Source organism: Ochlerotatus camptorhynchus, unplaced genomic scaffold (genome assembly GCF_037179485.1).
Source record: "Ochlerotatus camptorhynchus isolate MF236.1 unplaced genomic scaffold, CSIRO-AGI_Acam_v1.1 ptg000294l, whole genome shotgun sequence".
Classification (NCBI taxonomy): Eukaryota; Metazoa; Arthropoda; class Insecta; order Diptera; family Culicidae; genus Ochlerotatus; species Ochlerotatus camptorhynchus.
Window position 1 is genome coordinate 194,175 of NW_027040783.1, and position 22,803 is coordinate 216,977.

The 22,803-nt window shown below is 39.8% G+C and overlaps 2 protein-coding genes across 2 annotated transcripts in view; one reads left to right on the forward strand and one right to left on the reverse strand.

The window, feature by feature from the left end:
• LOC135706895 (TATA-binding protein-associated factor 172-like) overlaps positions 1–22,803 on the reverse strand; it is a 76,891-nt gene that overhangs the window by 9,125 nt on the left and 44,963 nt on the right. The window lies entirely within an intron of this gene.
• LOC135706915 (uncharacterized) lies at positions 13,813–16,792 on the forward strand. Its single transcript, XM_065228600.1, has 2 exons — positions 13,813–14,865; positions 14,924–16,792. Exons 1-2 carry the CDS (start codon positions 14,533–14,535, stop codon positions 15,107–15,109), a joined length of 519 nt encoding a protein of 172 aa, XP_065084672.1. The 5' UTR covers positions 13,813–14,532; the 3' UTR covers positions 15,110–16,792.

Here is a 22,803-nt window from a genome sequence, read left to right on the forward strand (position 1 = left end):
TTTGTTTTGATTCGCTATGAAAGTTTGACAGATAAAATGAGGGGTTATTGGTTTTTCCTATGTTTCGAGGGGTGAATCGATTAGCTTGGGACCGAAGAGAGTACCAGAGCTGAGCCAAAAAGTTGAGCACGTTATTTCGGGACCTTCTAGTCTTAGAGTTACCTCTATGGTTTAACTTCGTTATCCAGCGGTATGTCAGTGAGCGGTCTTGAGTTCATGATCATTTCGATCTCCATCAGCATGGAGCACAGTATTTCAACAGAGGCCAAGCGTGGGGGGGTCGAAGTCATTCATGTTCTTCTTGACAGATTGGATCAGACGCTCGCAGCATCCACCAAAATGTGTTGGTGTTTGGACTAACGAATTCGAACATTAGTTTGTCTTGGTCGATGTGGTTCAGGGCTTCTCGCTGCTCTCGTGATGCTCCGAGGAAGTTCGTTCATCGGTCGCTAATGATCTCCAACGGCGATCCTTCTTGCAATGAAATTGCGTAAGGCTAGGATGCACGAATCTGTCGTCAGTCAGTCAATTAGTACTGGCATCGGTCCAAAATAGTCGAACCCGGTGTATGAGAACGGTCGCTGAAACACTGCCAACCGGTCAGGTTACATAAAATCCGGCCCACGGAACCAACGACTGTCCGGCTGAAAGTCTGGCAACCTTGTCCACTTCGTCCCGTCGTCGGCCTCGTTCTTTCTGGTCGGTAGCCATCTCCACTCGCCGACTTGTGTTGTATCTAGCAGCTCGCTAATCCTGAATGCCACGAATGGGCTGTAGCGCCGGTGATCAGATCGGAGCCAGCATACAACGTCACGAGAGTCAGCCCAGAAGACGCGACGTGAGATTTGCATTCGGTGTGAGCTAGCGATGCACTTAGCTAGACGTGCTCCTATTACGGCGGCCTGCAATTCAAGGCGCGGAATCGAAAGGAATTTCAAAGGGCCAACTTTTATTTTCCAACCAACCAGTGCGCACTCCGTGTTTCCTCCTCCTTCGAACCTGAAGTAAGCAACGGCAGCCATATCGTTCTCGCTCGCATTTGAAAATATGTAGTTCCACAGTATTCGTTAACTTGGCGGACGTTACGTGGCGGTAAAAACGAGGAACGCTCACTTGTCGGACGTTCGACAATGCCTCTATCCAGGTCATCCACCTTTCAGATGGCTTCCGGTTGATTTCTTGAAGCAGATTTTTCAGGCAAACCAGGCAGTTGAAGATGAGACGGTTGAAGAATTCGACAGTCCGTTACGTATTTCGAACCCTCCCTGTGAGTGAATGGATCGAACTTCGCTTGCCAACTTCACTGCTTCTTCTTCAGTCTCAACGCTAATCAGCATGTCATCTACGTAGTGTTCATGTTTGATCCACTCGACTGCCCTTGGATAACTCTCTATGAATCGGTCTGCATTCTGGTTCGTGACCTAGTGGGCGCAACTCGGAGTTACGGACCAATGCTCCCCTGTTATACAATTCGTAACCCCAGAACCAGTTACTATGAAAACCACAATCACAGCACCTCCCATAGGACAGCATAAACATCTTCAGAATCATACCATCCCAGCATCAGTCATCGTTTGTCCATCTTTATCACCCACAAAACCAAACATTGTTCCCACGGAAGTGCAATGCTAAGCAACAGAATCATAAAACACTCAACCATCATTACTACAACCAATCATCTATGCTACAATGTAACTATCCGCTTAAATCCAAACATTTCATCATGCTGAAGTTGCATTCCTGGTAACCGTTTCTAGAACACATCATCCAACGTCAGTGATCGCCGTTCCCAGGAGATCGCACTGCAGCTTAGAGTAGGAACGTGACATTTAGGTAAATAGATAATTATGAATAATAGGACAGACACCCTGCCACCCCTGTACTTTTTCATTCATGGAATGATTCATTATACTCGATTTAGTTCAGAATTTAAGGGCTTGTAGCTTAAACAATAAGGCTAAGCCAAAATTGAGCGGTGGTAACATTCACACGGCTCAGGGCACAGGACACAGCGAATGGACTACAACAAGCAGCTAATGTCTTCTTTGAAGTGCATAACCAAGCAGTTTATTGCCTTTCTGCTGGATTTCCTTTGCAATCCTACACTTGGTGCGCTCTTTGTGCCGGTGCGGTGGCTACACTTTGCATTTTCGTTATTTCTGGGTGTGTGTGGCTTTCTTCTCTTCTCGACTGCTTTACTCTTACGCAGGAAACTAAAGGCCTCTAAGAGCAACCGTAACGGTACGCTGCTAAACTTATTTTAGCAGCCCTCATCATAGCGCAGCTACCGTATCGGGGGTTGCCATACGAGTAACTAAAATAGCAGTCGGCTTCTCGGTGAGAAGCGCGTTACCAAATTTAGCAGCGCGATAGCAGCGCGGGAGAAAGGTTGCAATTCGTAGAAATGTCGAAATGCTCACTACCGGTACGGACTACAGCGAGTAAATTGATAACCGCGATAGCAGCGACCGATGTGGAGAAGAGTGACTAATAGCGAATTCGTTTATTATCGGGGTTAACACCAGTTCCAACCCAGTGCGAAACCGAACTTTTTGTCAGTGTGAACCTCAACCTGAGCTAGGTTTTAAAAACAAACGAGCAAACTGACGTTTGTCAGAAAACAAGCAGACCCAATCTTGATACAACGACCGTTACGGTTGCTCTAAGGCTGTGAACTATTTGCCGAGTTAAATTTAACTCGTGGTTAAAAGTGACATTTCGAAAGTTATTTCTTATGTTCGAAAATCCCTGTTACCGATCGATCGGTTTTCGAGCAGAACTCAGCCACGGTTGTCAAAATTTAACTTCTTGTCTGTCAGAAGTAACCACGCTCGGATCAATGACGTTTTTATAAGGTCTGGGCCAAAGGGCTCATTGGTGTCAGTGAAATGTGCAAATGTTTAGTGGTGTTCGTATTTCATTGCAATGTTTATCTTTTTACACGAAACAGCTGTTGGCAGTGACGTATTTCTATCTGTTCTCAGTATGTTGGCAGTGACGTATTTCTATCTGTTCGCAGATGTTCAGCAATGTTTACAACATTTTTGCTTCTAACACCAGCAAGCTGCCTGTTGGCCCAGACCTTATATAAATGTCATTGCGCTCGGATAGCAGGGTTTATCGATAACTTTCCATCTGTCAAATTTTAACCAAAAGTTAAAATAATCCACCAAATGGTTCAGAGCCTAAGCAAAAGTATGAACGTCTGTCAAAAGTTGTTAAGGCCCACCCCCATTAGATCCGTTTGCATTGCGTTGACGTAAATTTGACAGTTAGACAATAGATTTAGCTGTCACTTTGCCGTAATGCGTCCGATCCGGATCTAATGTGCGTGGGCCTTTACAATCGAACTGTCAAAATGCGCTGCTTTACTCGATCGGAACCCGGGGCGGATGTTGACAATCGAGCTTCTCACTCTTCTTAATGTTTTTGAAGAATGCCCTTGGGAAAGTTGTGCGTGGTATTTGACGGAGTTGACCAATGATGTCAGGAAGGTAAAATATTTTTTCTATTTTAATTTGGATTTTATTCGGAGTTTCTACCGCAGTTTCGCATCTTGTACATCTTTTTTGCTCAACACAATAAAAACAACCATAAACACACAATATCCATCGCTTAAAACACGCAGATCAATCAATTTTTCAACTTTCCTGTCACAAATATAAACAATTCACAACGCCACTGACGTCAACATTGATTCCGGCATCACTGCTAGCCAGATTGATGCGATCCCTCTGTCCTTTTTGTTCCACGATTGCTACTGTCAAATCGACCAATCAGTAACTGACTCGGATTTGACAGCAAATTGGTTCGAAATCGCTACCCGATTGTCAAGTGCCGTCCCAGATCGGAACATCTTTTTTCAGTTTTGTGGTGACAGTCGTCCATACTTTTACTACAGTGCTTCAACGCGAACCCCACACGAATCAATATATTGACGCGAAGGGGAATTATTGACAATAATATTGATTATGTGAATACAGAATTATTGTCAATACCGATGTATTGACGTCAATATAGAATGTATTGACAATACGATTATTGTCAATAAAAGCAAACGTATAGGGTCCACTTAAGAAAGGCTGACAAGCTTTGTGTTTGACTGTTTTTCGTATTATGGATTCCAGAAAACTCAGCCCTCATTCTGTGATCAAATGACAGCCCTGCTCTCCACTTTCAGTTTGATCCGTTTTATTCTATATAATAGAGTGAAATGTTCTAAAAAAAAGGCACACCGTTAATTTGGGATGCAACTATAAGGGGCTGTTCATAAACTACGTAGACAGTTTAGGGGGGGGGGGGGGGTTGACAATTATCCACGGCCCATACAAATTAAAAAAAATTTGTATGGACAATTGTCTACGCAGGTGGGGGGGGTCAAGAATCCCAAAAAAAAACTGTCTACGTAGTTTATGAACAGGCCCTAAATCAAATTCTGTACGATTTTTTTTTCATGTAGAATACACAAGTTTGAATAACACCGTATTTTAGTTAGATTTTACCAGATTTTTCAAACGCGTTGGTCCAAATTTGTTTGCAATTCGGGGTGACACGATCAAAACTACGTGCGGAATAAACGCATGAAAATTAATGGACTGAAATTTACTTAATTCATCAAGTGAAACTAAGTTCAAGCTACATGAAAATACAATTTCATCAAACGCAGCGTTTCTAACAGCAACCACCTAATATGTTAGTTCAAATATTTACCCAAATGCATCACAAACCATACGTGATAAATTACCGACAATCATCACCAATTTAATATGAAACGGAGATCCCAGAGAATGAAGCGCAATCACGTTCGACCAGAAATTTCCCAAAAAAAAAAAACATTCCCATCACACTTGATACGAACAAGTACCTACCTGATATAATGATTCGTATACAATGTAGGAACAGCGCTCGACAACACTCACATAAATGCTATGCAAACAAATGATACATCCATAATAGACCTGTCCCTGCTGATAAATTATTTATTTATGATATCTCAATGTTCATACCTCTTTGATGCTATTACAGTTTTATCACCAAGTCCGGCATCAATTTTGAACGATTTTTATTGTTTCCATTGTTACATTTATGCGGATTGTACAGCCTGTTGTATATCGAAAGCTAAATGCCGTTAGTTTTATAATTATTTACACTGAATGAAAACAACTAGTGAAATTCGATGCAACAGGTCTATTTAGCACCACTACGCACAAATGATAAAATGTAAATTTTAATCTGTTTTAAAATGTAAATAAGTAGAATACAAACAACGGAAGAATCATTCACAAGTGGACCTTGTGGCATTTTGTAGGCATGATGTATCACATCATTTGTACGCAGCGGTTTGTCTGTTGCCCGTATGTTGGTTATAAAACAAAACATGCGTTCTGAATGACAGATGGTTGAGATATTACAGACGCAAAATGTGTGTGATAGGGTAGAGAACTACTTCGGCATAAGCGCCCATTTTGGGCCTATCAAGCAGAAAATATCAAATAAATCCATGATTTTTGCGTTAACAGGTAAATTATGCTTTTGGTACGATACTTTAGTTCAAATGCTACCGAACGAAGTCGATAAGAACGCATGATATGAATGTTTGCACCGTTGCGTGCGATTGCGTCAACTTTAGTCAAAAGAATGACCGACAAGCTCTAGCAAGCGTTGCCAACCTTCCAGATTTATCTGGATTCTTCCAGTTTTTTAGGCATCATCCAGATATACAGATAAATTTTTGACTGGTCCAGATTTTAGAGAATTTGTCCAGATTTGTCCAGACAATTTGAAAAATTAAACTATTGTAATATTGAATGAACTAAAATACTTCTTAACCGCTTCATATATTATATATAACTGACAACACTGATCCAGTATGTTAAGCTAATAGCGAATTTGTTTTGATCGTTTTGATTCAGTGCCAACCTGGATCGGGTATCAAGATTGGGTCTGCTTGTTATCTGTCAAACGTCAGTGTGAACGTTTGTTTTTGTAACCTGGCTCGGGTTGAGGTTCGCATTGACAATAAGCTCGGGTTCGCACGGGTTGGAACTGGTTCCAACCTGGATAATAAACAAATTCGCTATAAGTATGAAGCATCAAGCATGGGAAAAATCGTTCCATTTTGCATTTACTACTCACACGCACACTACATCAGAAACGAACAGCAGCTTGTACGAGCCGCACTGATTTCGTTCGTATAGACGAGTGCACGGATGGATTTGAGTTCACTCACTCGACAAAAAGTGACACAACAGCGGGGCCGTTTACTAAAAATGAACACATATATGTTCATTTCTAGTAAACAGGACCCCGCTGTTGTGTCACTTTTTGTCGAGTGAGTGAACTCAAATCCATCCGTGCACTCGTCTATTCGCATAGCTTCTATTTTCTTCGATGAACGCAGAATTGATTATTTTAGTGGTCAAGTTTTGAACCCACCACAGCATGCTTTTGGCGCTACTGTATATGGACGATCAAATGTAAAATACTGTGGTAGCCACAGCACAGTTCTGTCAAAACCTCAGCATTTGCATTGATCCATTGAGCAAAACAGACAGCTGAGCGTAACATGAATGATTCTGAGTTTAGTAGTGTGGATGATTCCTCTCAACCTCAAGATTATTATTTTTTCCATGCTGAGCCTTTTTCGATTGCATTTTCTGCTGAGTGAGCTGAATGAGAATTTTGTAGAATCACTTTTTATTTTCTAGCTTTAAACATACATTGACACATTTAAATCGCTATTAATATCGAGAAAACTGTTATACTGTAACACATAAACATAAGCGTCACGCAAATAACATAACACTGCCGTGGCCAATTCAACTGATTTAAATCAGTGAGCCAAAAAGTATCTGACTCGGCTATTTAAATCGTTAGAATTCGGATTTTACGCATTCAATCTGGTTCTCCCTCGCTAGAGAAAATTATTCGGCTGCCTTTCAGTTTATCCTTCTTTCTTCCTACTGCTGTCAGTTCTGAGCCGAGCTGCAGAGCAGAGCTGCCAGGTGGTTTTATAAAAAATCTGTATCCACTCTATTAAAAAATCTGTATTTTCTGTATTGACGATTTTTTTTTAATTAATCATGTTTTGTTGTTTTACAAATACAGTGCATACAAAATAACCATAAAAAGTGCTTAACCACCTATTCGGGCTATCGTACTAACCATACTGGATATAATTGCGCCATTTGTGATATCGTCCGTACATATTTATAAGAGTGATATGAAGCCGTTTGAAAATGTATGGAGATTTTAGTTTCTATTCATTATCTTCCTAATAAGCAGTTTTAAATGCAAAAAAGTGCACGAGTTTATTACTATTTGATATTTTTAATATAGATGAATACAATTAATTACATCATTTGTGTGGTAGTTACACCGAAAAGTCGAGAGATGTCGCCCCGCCAGTGCTGGTAAAATCATTTTTGCAGTATGGAGAATATCAGAAAATCCGCAATTTCTTACGAAATACATTTTCAATGCAAGTAAAATGTTTACGAGTACTTGTATTTGTACCATTTTAATGTGCTCGGGCACTTTTCTTGTATTTAACATACATGCTTATATTGGAAATATTCAATTAATACTGTAAATCCCCATACAATCTCAAATCGTTTACTACCAGCTCCATATGCATCCGAAAGCGGTTGGTCCTCTGGTTGTGAATGCTGTCAAAAACACCATAACATGATTAATTGTCGATGGAAATTTGATAGGTTCCCGAGCAGAGGGTGAGAACAAAATGAAAACAAAAATTATGTTGTTTTCATTATTCCTGATAACTCAAATTGATTTCATTTTGATGGAGTTGATGGCTAACAGAACAAAAATGAGAGCTAAAAGATATCCGAAGAATACCAAAATTATAACATATATTGATATTAGTGAGAGCTGCTTGATAACTTATTTTGATATGGATATTTTATTTAGATTACAAATTTAGTTATCAACATGTTATTGCATGCATGCTGAAAAAACAAAATAAAAATACCTCAAATTTTGATGTCATCATGAGTTATTAAAAGGCAGCTATATAAACGCACAGTGGAATCGATTAAATGTTCCATAAACTTTTTAATTTTTGTTTTATGTTAGAGGAGCATAGCGACGAGTAAGCTTCTTCTAGTCTTTTGAGCCAAATTGGATTTCGTTTTCTTTCATGTTCGCCTTTTTCCTTCTGTGAAGTTATATTTAGTAGAGAGTCGCGAATTTTGTGATATTCTCCATACTGCAAAAACAGTTTTCCAACCACTGGAGGGGCAAAAACTCTCGGATATTTGATAAAACTACCACTCAACCAAATATGGTTTTTAGCACAACAATTAATTTAGGAGAGAAGGGGGTACGCTGATAAAATCGAGCAAGTTATTTTGTTTTTATAAATTTTGAATTTTTTTTTCTCAAGCATTTTATAAAAATCTGTATAAATCTGTATTGTAATTTAAAAATCTGTGATAAATCTGTATTCTGTATCGGGTCTGTATTAAGATTAAAAATCTGTATAATACAGATAAATCTGTATAAATGGCAGCGCTGCTGCAGAGTCACTTGGTTGGAAGAATTTACACTCGTTCGGCAATCTGTTTGTAGGTGAGGATGGCTATTTTGATTCTGTGGTGCTCGCGCGAGTGAATGAATTTTCCCATGCTTGTGAAGCAGTCGAGTCGAAACCAAAACATAGACCTTTTTGTCTTTTAATCGTCTTTCGTAGAGAAAGACATGGCATGAATCCGATCGACTTTGTTCATTTGTCAACTTGTCACTCCCAACATAGTTTACCCATTTTTGGGTAGGTTCAGTTTTGACCGATCTGGGGGGATTCTATCTAATTTTTTGTAGTTTTGAAATAGCGTGTATCAAACATTAGGTTTTGCACCGTCGGGGTTAACCTCAATCTGATGACAGTTCAGTGCTACTGTTTACTTGGACTTAGTCGATTTTTACTCTGGTGGGTGAGAGGTGACTGTTAAATACGAACAATTGTCGCCTACCTCGCATCACTGGTTCCAATCGACAACAAAGCCATAAGCTACGATGGTTTGTTGATATTTGGAACCAAATTCACATATGGCAAATCAATGAGCGTAAACAGGTGGGGCCCAGTAAATTTATCGTCTCTTTCGTAATCCGGCTAATTATATGGATTGGAGTTTGTCGTCACACTCCTTCAACCGTTTAAACAGCGGGAAAACGAAAGAGATGGCAAACTCAATGAGCCTTACACATTTACATCTCATTGATGGATTTTCAGTAGGCCGATTTGACAGCACATCCCGCCCCTGTTTTTTCATGGGTAGATTTTCTCGATAATTTTTCAGACTGCAGTGAGATGTAAACCGCACTTCTGCATTGTCCACGAGCAACATCCTTTCACCATAGAGGTAACTCTAAGACCAGAAGGTCCCGAAGAAACGAGCTCTACTTTTTGGCTCAGCTCTGGTACTATCTTCGGTCCCAAGCTAATCGATTCACCCCTCGAAACATAGGAAAATCCACTAACCCCTCATTTTATCTGTCAAACTTTCATAGCTAAACAAACATAGAGTAGTGCTGGAATTTATACTAGAAGGGGGTACGTTAATCGATTTGCTTGGGACCAATAGGCTAGTCAAGTAGTGAGCCAGTTTGAAATCGTTAGTTTCGTATTGATTGTTGCTTTCAACAACAATTTTCAAGTTAAATTCGGAAATTTTAGAATATTTTTTTTCGAAAAAACGACTAAGTGCTTGTAAACAGTACCACTGAACTGTCGAAAAGGTTCAGCCGATTAACACTGAGTTCATTTGTGACGTCACGCTGCAGTACCTAATTAACCAATGCACGGAATGAATTCACGAAAAAAATTGACGTTTGAGCGGTGCCGTGTTTACTAAAAAAGGACACATGACGTAATGCTCGCATAACTTTATAAAAGGGCCCTCCATCTTTGACATTTTAGCCATACAGACTGTTGAAAGTGACTTAATCCTATTCTTAAAAACTGGTCTACTTATATTAAAATCAAAAACATCACACACATCATTAAACAGTCTGCAACATCTATCGAGAGATTGTTATAACCGTAAGCAGTACGATGTCCGGGAGTCCACAGAAAGTAATAGTTGCGGAGACGGCGAGCTGGAGTGTGGAAATTGATGTTCCCGAGCAAACAACTGCAGTCAATATGATTACTAATCATGTCAAATATGAACATCCTCTGGAGAAAGACTCGGCGATTTGTTAGTGTTTGCAGTCCAATAAGCGCACATCTATGCTCGTACGGAGGTAAGCGATCTGGATTTGTCCATGGCAGACGTCGTAATGCAAACTTTATAAACTGTTTCTGGATTCTCTCAATGCGCAGTACATGAACAGCATGATATGGAGCCCAAATTTGTACTCCATATTCAAGAACACTGCGGACCATAGAGTAGTACAACGCTTTCAGGGCGTACACGTCGTCGAATTGTGCAGTATTGCGGCGCAAAAATCCTAGCATGGAGTTGGCCTTTGCAACTGTCATGGATATGTGCTCGTTAAACCGTAGTTTGCTGTCCAAGATGAGCCCATGATCCTTAATGGCATTAACCCTTTCCAGCGGCGATTGATTCATAGAGTAATCAAAAATGATCGGAGAGTGAGAGCGGGTAAGGGTAATCACTTTGCATTTGGCAGCATTGGCTTGCATTCCATTCATCTGACACCAGGATGACAATCGCTCTATATCAGCTTGTAGTGCGCAACAATCCACGATCGATTTGATCACACATCACACACGCATATAGCAACTTACAGGAACTTAGCTTATCACACACGTCGTTAATAAACAGAACGAAAATGAGAGGTCCTAGGCGACTCCCTTGTGGAACCATCGATGGTATATGGAATACTTCGGATCTGGAACCAAGCAGCCTTCCTGGACGATAAGTATGATTTCAACCAACAAACGATCCACGGTGGAAGATCAAGGTGGTTTAGCTTCATAATGGCTAGGTCGTGAGGGACTTTGTCAAAAGCCTTAGATAAGTCGATATAAACGGAGTCCACTTGCTGACGCTTCTCGATGCTACCTATAAGAGTGTTCGTGTAAGTCATCAAGTTAGAGACTGTCGAGCGCTTTTTCATGACTCCATGCTGAAACTCTGAGATTATGGGTTGAACAGCTGGATACAACTTCTCATGCAGAAGACTTTCGAGAACTTTGGCCAAGCAGTTCGGGATCGAGATAGGTCGGTAATTTTCCACTTTGTGCATGTTACCGGACTTGAAGATTGGTGTAATTGAGGCGAGCTTCCAGGCATCCGGAAAAACGCCATCCTTAAGCGATCGATTGAAAATAGACATAACGGGAGTGGCCAACGATGCTGCACAGTTCTTGACGAAAGACGGTGGAATACGGTCCGGGCCTGGACCTTTTTGATGGATCGACTGAGCAAAGGGCTTTGAGAATAGCGTCTTGACTGAAGATGAGCTGCTGCAGGTGAATGTCGTATCTTGGTAGCTAATCAATGTATTGCTGCGGTGGAGAAGTTTGATCGGGTTCGAAAACACTTCGGAAAAAGTCAGCGAAAAGGTCAGCAGAAGCGGTGTCGGTGGTGGAGCTTCTACTACCGTAGGTGACGTCCACGGGAATACCAGCTGATCTTTTCCGAGAGTTGATAAAAGACCAGAACGACGATGGATTTTCCTTGAAACCCCTCTGGAGGTTGTCGACGTACTCACGAAAGCGAGCTTCCTGCAAACTATTATACTCTGCTTCTACTAGCTGCACCGTATACTTGTTTGCTGCGGTCCGGGAATGAAAGTAACGTTTTCGAGCTTTACGCAGACGGTTACGCAGATTACGCAATTGCGGATTCCACCAAGGTTGTTGGAATTGCAAACAAGATTTTCGTGTCTTCACCGGAACAGTATCTTGGATTACTTTATAGATGTTGCCGTAGAATACGGAGAGGGCGGCATCAATAAAGTAGATAGAAAGAAGATTAATGAAGATTCTTAAGACTTCCTGCAAAAAGATGATGTGCAATGTGAGAAATGAAAGCTAGTGTGTGATTTGTTGAGCATCGAGAATCATAGTTTACCCGGTTTTATATAAATAGCTACTCATAGCAAATAGGAATACTCCAGAAGGCTCCGAGATTGCATCAAATTGACAAATTTTGAATCATATTTTAAATAAATTAGCATACATAAGACAGAAATTTTAAAAGTTTTTAAGTGTATCGGTATTTTGAAATTTATTTTGATTACTTGAAATTTTTTCGAAGGCTGAGTGGGTCATTTGAATTTGGAAATTTATTTAGAAAAAAAAAGATACGTGTCATAGCATTAGAATGTCGGACTGTAAAATTTGTCGAAATCACATAAGAAAATTTAGAGATTTCGAGACTAGGTCAATTTTTCAACTTTTCGATATATTAAAATTTAAAATTTATAACACACCGTAATTGTAAAGATCTCAGATTTCAAATAAATCATCGCTTGGGTAAAATTTTAAGACATTCTAGAGATAATTCTAAAGAAATTCTGAGGAGAAGTTCGAGGTATTTTTCAAATGTATTTCAAGAAATTTGTAAGGAGGAATAAAGGTAAACTCCAAGGTACTTCTGAAGAGGCAGGGATTGTGAGGAGAATTCCAGGGAAATCTAGAACAATTCAAAGAGATTTTTGAGCAAATTTCCAATGAATTCCGAGTAGAATTCCAGGAAGATTCAGACGTATGTTCCAAGAGAATTTTGAGCATAATTCCAAGGGAATCGAATTCTCAGAATAGTTTTAAGGATATTCTAAAAGATTCTATCAAGGGATTTTAAGAAGAGTTTCAAGAGAATTCTGATGTGAATTCCAAGATAATTTAGGGACAATACTTTTGGAAACCTCGGGTGAATTGCATGAGCAGGAGAATCCTGAGAATAGTTCCAAGATAATTATGATAAGAATTTCAAGAAAACTTTTATGGAGTTCTGAGGAGAATTCCGAGGTAAGGAATGGAGAAGTATTCTAGAAGTATTCTGTGGCATTAAAAGATCTCAGGGTTCTAGAAGTTATAAATTTATTTAAACTGTTAAGTTAACCAAAACTTTGGTCTGACATTTGGTATTTTTTTTCAGGATCTGCAATCATTTAGAAAAAAAAAATGACAAGGTTTTTTTCTTGACAAATTTATGAAACTCTGGGACATTTGTTTTGTTTGGGTCTCAGACTTAATGTTTGGTATCTACTAAGAAAAAGTTAAGAATTTCGAGATTGAACGAATATTATATTGGATGAGTGTACCAGTTACGGCCACACGTTACTATTAACTATGGTGTGTTCCAATTATGACCTATGGAATTCCCATTGAACATAATTGGAACACACCAAAAGTCCCAAATTGTGCATAAAAGGTGTATCTACCTCAATATTTAGGAATTCATTGATGAAAAAATCACCTGTCTCTTTAGTGTCTCTTTAGATTAACTTCGTCAAAAGGTGGACATGGGCAGTAAAAGCTAATTTTATAGATCAACAGCGAGATTGATGAAATTTTAGTAAATGAGTTAATTAATGATTAAATCGATGAAGACAACTGACAGAGACAAACAGACGTAACTGTTTGAACCACATTAACTTAACAACACATCGTCACGGAACTTAATAACGACATTGGTTGAGTTCGTCTCATTAATATTAAAGTAGAAAAACTTATCAAGTTCACCCATATTTGTAAAACTTAGATTTACGATGGCGATGATTCAGCATGAAGAGTTACGTGCATCTGTCTGCGGAATAGCACAACACGATAAATCATCTATGGCTTTTATTAAGCACTCTCTGAATTATTAAACAAAACTCAAGCACCAAATTCGTCGAAGAACCTCACATCCCGAACAGTCCATCACGATGCGCTGGTTCAACGCATCCAACTACCTAGACTCGTTCCGTCCGGTTTATCTAGCGACCAAAATTTGTCACATTCACTTCGAGACAATCAACTTTCAACAGCAAACGACCAGCCGTAAACTGCAGGACCAATTCCGATTCGTTTTAACCATATTGCTAGATATTTACCTACTGTACTCCAGTTTTAAAAGCAGTGATGTCTTCTTAGAAGCAACTGATTCCACTCTAATCAATGTTGGCTGGTACTGCACCGTACTTGCGTTACACTTGTTTTCCTTTCAGTTGCCTTTGTGGAATCGCTACAAGTATCGGGAAATGTTTCAAATTTTCGAAAACGTTGTCCACTGTGATCGAGAGCTGCTGAAGTTGGGAGTGTACGTGAATCATCGTAAGCATCACTTCATCAGTACAGTTTACATTTGTACTATACTGTTCTTCGTGTCATGGTTTACAATCGGGTTTGGACTAATACGAATCACCGGTTGCTGTCAATACTATCACGATATAATATCTTATGATCTAATGATCGTAGCTTTGGGACGGACAATGGCCAATATACAAATATTTATCTGCTACAGCAATTTGATGCTACTTTCGATAAGGGAACGATTCGTCAAGCTTCAGGAAGCTATCAGGTAATAATTGAATTCCTTGAATGTTCTGAATATTATGATTAATACGGTTTATCCTGACAGAAGACACCATCGCATGTTTATGCAACCTGCATCGATCAATTCCGAACAAACTTGTGTTATTCGAAAATTTGCCGAAATGCATGATCAACTAAGCGATACAGTTCAGCTGTTCAACTGTTGCTACTCCGATCACATAGCATACATCCTTACCGTGTTATTGGCATTCATAATTGTCGCCATCTTTGGACTGATTCATTCGTTTGCATCCAGCGCAAACCAGGTTACAGTTTTCATGTCGTGGAATAACTTGTTCTACGCCTCGTTGTACTCTCAATTGATTGTGCAAATGATTTTGTTTTCCAGTCGTGTATACAGAGAAGTAAGAGCATATTTAGAATTTAGACTAAACATTCCTTGAGATGAAGTATCCTCGATTAAACTTTCAGAGCAAGCGGACTGCAGTCGAGATTCACAAGGTCAGCTGCTATAAGACGTACGACAGGCGGGTTCTCGAAGAACTACGCTGTTTATCGCAACAGATGTGGCATCGTGATCCCAAAATTTCCTGCAGCTTCTTCGACTTGGATTGGACCCTTCTCTATGCGGTTTGATTTGGAAATTCTGTCATAAACGCATTTGTCAATTGTTTCTTTTTTCCCATAGATGGCTGGATCGTTTACTACATATATCGTTATCCTGCTGCAGTTTGATTTGGTCAACTTCACTTAGCTATATGAATACAAGTAATAAATTATAAGCATTCCCGAGCCTAATAAGTAATTCAAACCACGTAGAAACGGCTCCAGGAAATTATTACTGCAATCAATGAAAATAATGTATGTACATAAACGCACCCCTTCCGTGCCGTAGCTACTCTTTACTCGCCATGCGTTGGTTCAAGGTGCACAGTTATTTCGACTCCATCCGGCCGCTCTATCTAGCGACAAAGCTCCTCCACTTTGACTTTGAATCTATCGATTTCGAGAACCGAATACACCACCGGACCCTTCCCGATCAGTTCCGGTTCATCCTGACGCTTTTAGCAGATGTCTACCTCACTGTCCAAGGTGTCCAAAGCAGTTTGGCTTATCTCCGTCTCACGGATTCAGTGCTCGTTAACGTAGGATGCTACTCGGCAATTGTGTCAACCTACTTCTTCGCTCTGGCCCTGGCTCCGAAGATGCGACTCGCAGCGAAAGCTAAATTCCAGATATTCACGAACATTGAAGAGCTCGATGTCGAACTGCAAACACTGGGTGTGAATGTCAACCATCAAAAGCATCACTTCATATGTACCGTGAACTCGTGTTTATGGATGAACATGGGACTGTTCGTTCTGATTGTAGCATGTACTTGCCGCTCCAGCGATGACTGGCTCGATTTATCCGAGATGTTTCCGGATTGGACGGCGATACTGGTCATGTTCAGGTCATCTACTAGTCTTGGAATGTTTACATGTCTCTACTGTTTGACGTTGCTGTCGGTCAAAAATGTTTTCGATAAGCTGCATGAAGCTACCGAGTGAGTATCATCCGATTAACTTAAATGCCAGAGTTACGATTTCACTACTTCCCAGAAAATGCCTTACAACAACAACTCCAGCTAAACCAGAACACACTTGTCATCTAATTCGGAAGCTCGCCGGTATGCACGATCTTCTGAGCGATACGGTTGACCTGTTCAATCACTGCTACGGCATTCAAGCACTTCACGCTCTGACATCTGCCTTCAGTTTCACAGTGTTCACCTGGTTCAGTTTGATACATGCTTATGCCGGCAATGTGGACGACACTAACCTTCGAATCGCGTGGGCCAACGTAATGTACGATGGGTTCTTCCTCGTCCTCGCTTTGCAGATGATCGTAATGGCCGGCATCGTCAACGATAAGGTATGTAAGGCGTTATTGTCAATCTTTGTGTAAGCATTTAGCTTGAATCTTGGTCAATACAGTGCAAACGGACGTCGACCCTAGTCCACAAGGCAATCTCCTATGGATCTTACCATCGAAGAATAGCGAAGGAATTGAGGATCTTCTCGCTTCAGCTGCGGCATCACACACCGAAGGTCTCGTGTGTTTTGTTCGATCTGGATTGGATTATGCTGTATACGGTTCGAAACTAGAACTGTAGTTCGAGAAACTCTCTAGATAATTTCTGTTTTCCTGTTTCCGCAGATGACCGGGTCGTTTGCTACGTATTTGGTAATGCTGCTCCAGTTTGACCTGGAAAATCTCAGCTACGGGTAGAGCGGTTGTGCAATTGTGGACCTTTATGTTTTTTCCCTTGATTTTGTTTTCCGTGTTGAGCACCAATGCTACCGACGCCACGGCGGCAGCTCCAACACCTAGACCCTACCTATCGACCCATCAATTCATGAACCGGGGACCAACGGCTTTACTTCCCTTCCGAAGGAAGGCGTGATTAGAGATGTTATGTATGTTTTGAAGTTGTTGAGATTGACTATGAAACCGTGCCATACTTATGAAGTATTTCTCACAGTACAAAATAAAGTTTACTAAATATTCGCTTTACCATCTGTAAATTTGTTCATATGACTTATTTCAGCTAAGGCAACCTTAAATAATATGACAACCAAAAATTATTGACCATGAGTATGAGCATTGATGACCAGTGCTGTCATGCAGTCCACGTTTCCCTAATAAAAAATAACCATAAACGAACGATAACCCAAATCATTGAACTATTCCACAAATTGTTTGGATGATACCCAGAACACGTCGTTAAGCAAATTAACCATACAATTTTTATTAGGGTTGGCTTTCAACGTTAGCAGTTCAGCTAGTGCCATGCTCTGTGTGTGTGTGTGTGTGTGTGTGTGTGTGTGTGTGTGTGTGTGTGTGTGTGAGTGTGTGTGAGTGTGTGTGTGTGTGTGTGTGTGTGTGTGTGTGTGTGTGTGTGTGTGTGTGTGTGTGTGTGTGTGTGTGTGTGTGTGTGTGTGTGTGTGTGTGTGTGTGTGTGTGTGTGTGTGTGTGTGTGTGTGTGTGTGTGTGTGTGTGTGTGTGTGTGTGTGTGTGTGTGTGTGTGTGTGTGTGTGTGTGTGTGTGTGTGTGTGTGGTGTGTGGTGTGTGGTGTGTGGTGTGTGGTGTGTGGTGTGTGTGTGTGTGTGTGTGTGTGTGTGTGTGTGTGTGTGTGTGTGTGTGTGTGTGTGTGTGTGTGTGTGTGTGTGTGTGTATTTTTTTTGCCTCTCTTTGCTTGCTGCTTGTTGGCGTTCCGCCTCCCGGCCGAAAGTAGCTTGTCGAATGTTTTCGTCGTCGTGTTTGAGCGTAGATTGTGTTTCAGACATGCAATCGAAGTGTGCCGTGGCCACTATAGAGATTAGTGACGTTAAACGGCCGCACATTAGCGGCTGCATCGCCGTGTAGAGTTGTTTATTATTTTCCTCAGACTAACCTAAAAATATATGAAATTAGATTTGCCAAAATGAGTTTGACAGCGATTTCCTTTTCCTCGGATTTTCACTAACATGCTCTTACATATCGCACCAATACAACCGGACGTGAAAATCTCTATAAGACGCGTTTGTTTTCGGTCGCTGGAGTTGTCGGTTCTGATTTAGGCGTTGGTCGCGGGATGATTCGGCCGGTGAGGGGCTAGCGCTGCGTCTTCCAGACTGTGTACTGGTGAACTGAAGCCGTTGCGTCACGAGTGATTGTTGACGCAAAGTGGTCGCAGTCCTTTTTTCTTTGCTGAGATCCCTCTAGTCGGAGCAGCTAGAGTGTGTTTCGTGGTTGTTGGAGGTTACTGTGTGAGGAAAGCAAGGCGAGAGTGCTGTTTTCAACATTGGTTGAAAAAGTAGCGGCAGCATATCTATGGAAGCTTTTCGAAATCACCGGATCTTTCCTTTATTTTTCTCTTAACTTTCATTGGATTATTATATGAAACATTATATGCTGGGTACGGGAGGGTCCACCAGGGCATCCGATTGAAGCGAAATGGATGGGGAGAGTGGAAATGCCAATTCCATGTCTTTAACATTTCGTGAATTGAGGGTGGGTTCTTCTCCCCACAACTTGTTTTTTGAACGATTGTATGATCCTGATGTTGGAAGAAGATTCTCATTTATCCCGTGGATGAACGTGGGCGATGTTGCCCACGGATTCACCCAAACCGTTTTTGGCCCTTCATACAATGACAGGTTAAGTATAATTAGAGTTTATTAAACTTGATCAAATCGAGGACACTCCATAGTCACTGACAGTTGTCTTGCAACAGTGAGTGGTAGTTGCATATCATCATCAACATCATGATGACCAGTGCTGTCATGGTAAATTTAGAGTTGGTTAGTCACTGATTATGCATATGTGCGCCGCCTTTAAGGAGCGTCCATAATCGTTATTAAGAGAAGAACACACAAAACTAGAGCACGGGTAAAATTTGTCTGGAATCAGTGCGATCAACAAAACTTAAAAAAAAAACTAATATTTTGGGTATTGGATCTTCAGTTTTAACGGTGGATCAAAACGACATGTTTTATACCCGACGTTTCAGTCTTTGGACTTGATCTTCATGGGATATAATACAGTACCATCTTCCGTTCATACCAATCCCTGGATCGAAACCCAAACATAATTAATAATTCTTTTAGAACTTTAAAAGTCTAGACTTTTCAGCAGTTTTCGATGCATCTCTGAAGTTATTGGTACTGCCCTAAAGATCTCTAAACTCCAACGAATTTTTCAAAACTTCCCTGAAGTTTTCGAAACTTAAGGTCAAGCTCAAAATCTCAAAACTTTCCTGACATATCTGGACTAACCTGAAGTGATTCGTTTCTCCATGACAATGCACAATGGTCCCAAAGCCGTATTTAGGAAGATAACAATGTTTGCTCTCAAACCATCACTTTAAGGTATATGGTGTCTTCGGGAAAGTTTCATCATATTTTTTGGCCGATCTGTGAAATCGAAATGCTAGTGAAATTAGGGTGGTCCATAAAATTGATGAATGAATTGAAAATACCAACTTCTTTATTATGAGAGATAGACCAATGCAGTATTCTAAAAAGAGAACAATGGAGAACAATCAATTCGAAGCAACTTTGCTGAAGACACCAAATTTCCATCTCTTATGGTTCATGAGTTATGATTTTTTACACAAGCAGTTTAGGGTGGCCCCTAAAAAACAGTTTTCTTTCAATATTTTTGCATACGTTCATTTATCATAAACACATTATTCTAGACACTTTTAGAACTTTTGATTACGCATATTTTTGCTAAAGCAACCAGCTATCTTTTTTGATTAGAAAGTTAAAGGAAATTATCTTCGAAAAAATTGTCAAATGGAATTAAAAGTAAGAAAATCGGTTTCCTCCATTTAGGGATGGAGGAAACCGATTTTCTTACTTTTAGTTCCATTGGCGCATTTTTGCTGAAGGCATCAAATTTGTACTTCATATGGTTCATGAGTTATGATTATTTTAAACAAGCAGGTTAGGGTGGTCCCTAAGAAATCCGCTTTCTTTAAATATCTTTTTATACGATAATTTGCTCAAGCAACTAAATTGTTATCTCTTTTATTTGAAAATTTCTGGCTAGTTTTTGCTGAGATTTTTGGAATTTTCGGAAATTATTGAAAGTTCTAGTAATTAATTAAAGGAGATGCTTTGAAGATCTCTGAACTTTAAAAAAATAATGAAAGTGCCTAAAAATATAAAAGCTTTTCTGAAGTTCTCAGAACTTCTCTGAAGATCTAACAACGTTGCTTAAAGTTTTTAGAAATTCCCTGAGTTTTTAGTTACGTTAATTCAACTGCATTGAGGATCTCTAATCATCTCAATCCAGAAGTACGTGCAGTTGTCACAAAATTCTACACCTGAAGATTTCCCCTGAAATTTTTTGGACTTGCTTCCAAAATATATATGAAGTTTTCTAAATTGATCAGGAGTTCTCTGGACTTAAGTTTATCGAAATTTTCCTAGAATGCATGGAGCTATACTGTATTTATAGAAATTATACTCTGCGGATCTTTAAAGTTCCCCAAAAGTCTGGAATGCCCCTACGATCTCTGAGCTGTTCTAAAGATCTCAAGAACTAGGTTTTCTTAGGTTCTTGGAATTTCAATTAAGTATCTACAAGTTCTTTGGACCTCTCTGTTTTCTTGACTTTCTTGAAAATATTAGGACTTCTTAAAAGTTTCTGCAGTTTCCATGAAGCTGATGGAACCTCCTGAAAGTTCTCAAAGCTTTCCTGAAGTGCCCAAAATGTTATAGAAGTTTTACCCTATTATCCCGCAGTCTGTACATGAAATTTTCTAAAAATCCCAATTACTTCCTTTCATTCCTCGGATCTCCTTTAAAGTTCCTAAAAAATATGTGGATCACTCTGAAGTTTCAAAAACTGCTATTAAGTTGTTTTAACTTCCCTGAAAATGTTTAATTTTTTGAAATTCTTGTAATTTCTCACAATTTTTCTAACTGCCTTAAAGTTCTCGAAACAGGGGAAATGTCTCTAATGTTGGCCTATGGCTCTAATATTGGGCCCATCGCTAAAAATCTGCTATTTATCAATTTTATCTAGATGAACGCGTTATTAGGACGTTACTAATGGATATATTTGGTTGCTATTGAAAAATTAGTCGATTACTGAATGTATGTATGGGCCCAAATTAGGGACACTTAGGCCGACAATACCTGCATTTCCCCTACATTCGAAGCTCTCAGAACTGAAGTTCCCGCAATTTTCCTGTTATTCAAGTAACTATTTTGAAGTTCTCAGAACAGTCACAAAGTTCACGTTGCTTCCCTTAAAATCTTTAAACTCAATTGAAGTCGTTTAAAATCGTTAAACTTCTGAGCAGCTCCTGCAATTTTCCTGAATGTAATGGAACAGTTATTGAAATTTTCCTGAAATTTTGTGGAACTGCCCTGAGACCATTAGAACCTAATATTAAGGGTCTTAAAACACTTCCCGTAGTTCTGAACGTTTTAGAAGTTCTCTGAGCTATCCTGAAGTTATCAGATGTTCCTTGAAATTCTCGGAATTGTAATGATATTCTCAAAACTATGATTTCCGCACATTTTCTGATGTTAAGAAAAAGCGTAACCACCCAAAAAATTTGATTTTTTCTTAAATTTCCAAAATATATATATATAAGGGAGATTTTTTTGTAGTTTACTCAGTCTAGGGTAATCCAAACAGTCAGTTATGCATTGCACGACGTTTCGGCCGTTTATCGGTGGCCTTTTTCAAGTGTAAGTAGTCAGACATAGTCCTTGAAATTGCGTACAGTATTTGTTTCAAGAAACTACCGCGAAGATCAGCTATCAGGACAATGCATAACTGACCGTTTGGATTACCCTAGACTGAGAAAGCTATGAAAAAGAAATCTTCCTTCCAGTCGAACAACCTAATTTATCACTAAGATGGCTGATCTACACGGTAGCTTCTTAAAAGAAATATTGAACGTAATTTCAAGAACTATGCCAGACTGTTTTACCCGAGGTTTTACCCTTGAACTTTTCAAACATTTTCTAAAGTTTTAGGAATTTCCCAAATTTCTCAAAAATTTATCGAAGCTCGATAAACTTTTTATTTACAGAATCTTCCAGTAAGCTAGATTTCTCAAAGTTCTTGTAAAGTTCTTGAAGTTGATGTTGAAGCAACTGTCATGAAGCTCTCTTCTTAATTAGGCTCATGATTTATTTTTCAAAGTTCATGGAACTGTCCTGAATTTCTCATAACTTACCCTCAAAGGACTTTAAACTTCCCAAAGTGCAAGACTTGCATGTAGTCCTCGGAACTTCCCTGAACATTTCGAAACTTATCTGAATATTTCGGATATCCCCTAAAGCTCTTGGTACATCATGGATCGATATGTTTGCGCCCAGCTAGTTAAAAAGTAACCACCACACAAAAAAACCACCATGACAGACCTGTTGATGACCGCTACTAGAGACCGAGAATACCCCTGCATCTTCACATCTCAGTAGACAAAAACGGCCGCTACTAGGCATTCTTGACGACGTCGAACTGACCGCTCTGGAAGGGTTAAATACGTACCAGACAATGTTAAAAAATGAAAACGATCCGACGAACATCCCGGGATTGCACTCATGATCTTCTGCTCAGTAAGCAAAAACAGCCGCTCTAAGGCCACCGAGCCCCTCGAATATCACATGAAATTACTACAAACGACACATTCTATGATGGTCACCCCAGTACCTAGTCAAGTAGCTTCAAATTACTATTACAAAATAAGAGGAAAGATCTCCCCGTTGCTTTTCTCTCACAGACAAAACCGTCAATCATTACAGATCAAGGATTTATTTCGAATATGAATACATTACCTA

Bases quoted from the DNA above. Each gene is read 5' to 3' on its own strand.
- LOC135706915 (XM_065228600.1), top strand. From the start codon at position 14,533: ATGATTAATACGGTTTATCCTGACAGAAGACACCATCGCATGTTTATG. The intron at 14,866-14,923 runs GTATACAGAGAA...CTTGAGATGAAG, and splicing joins TGATTTTGTTTTCCAGTCGT to TATCCTCGATTAAACTTTCA.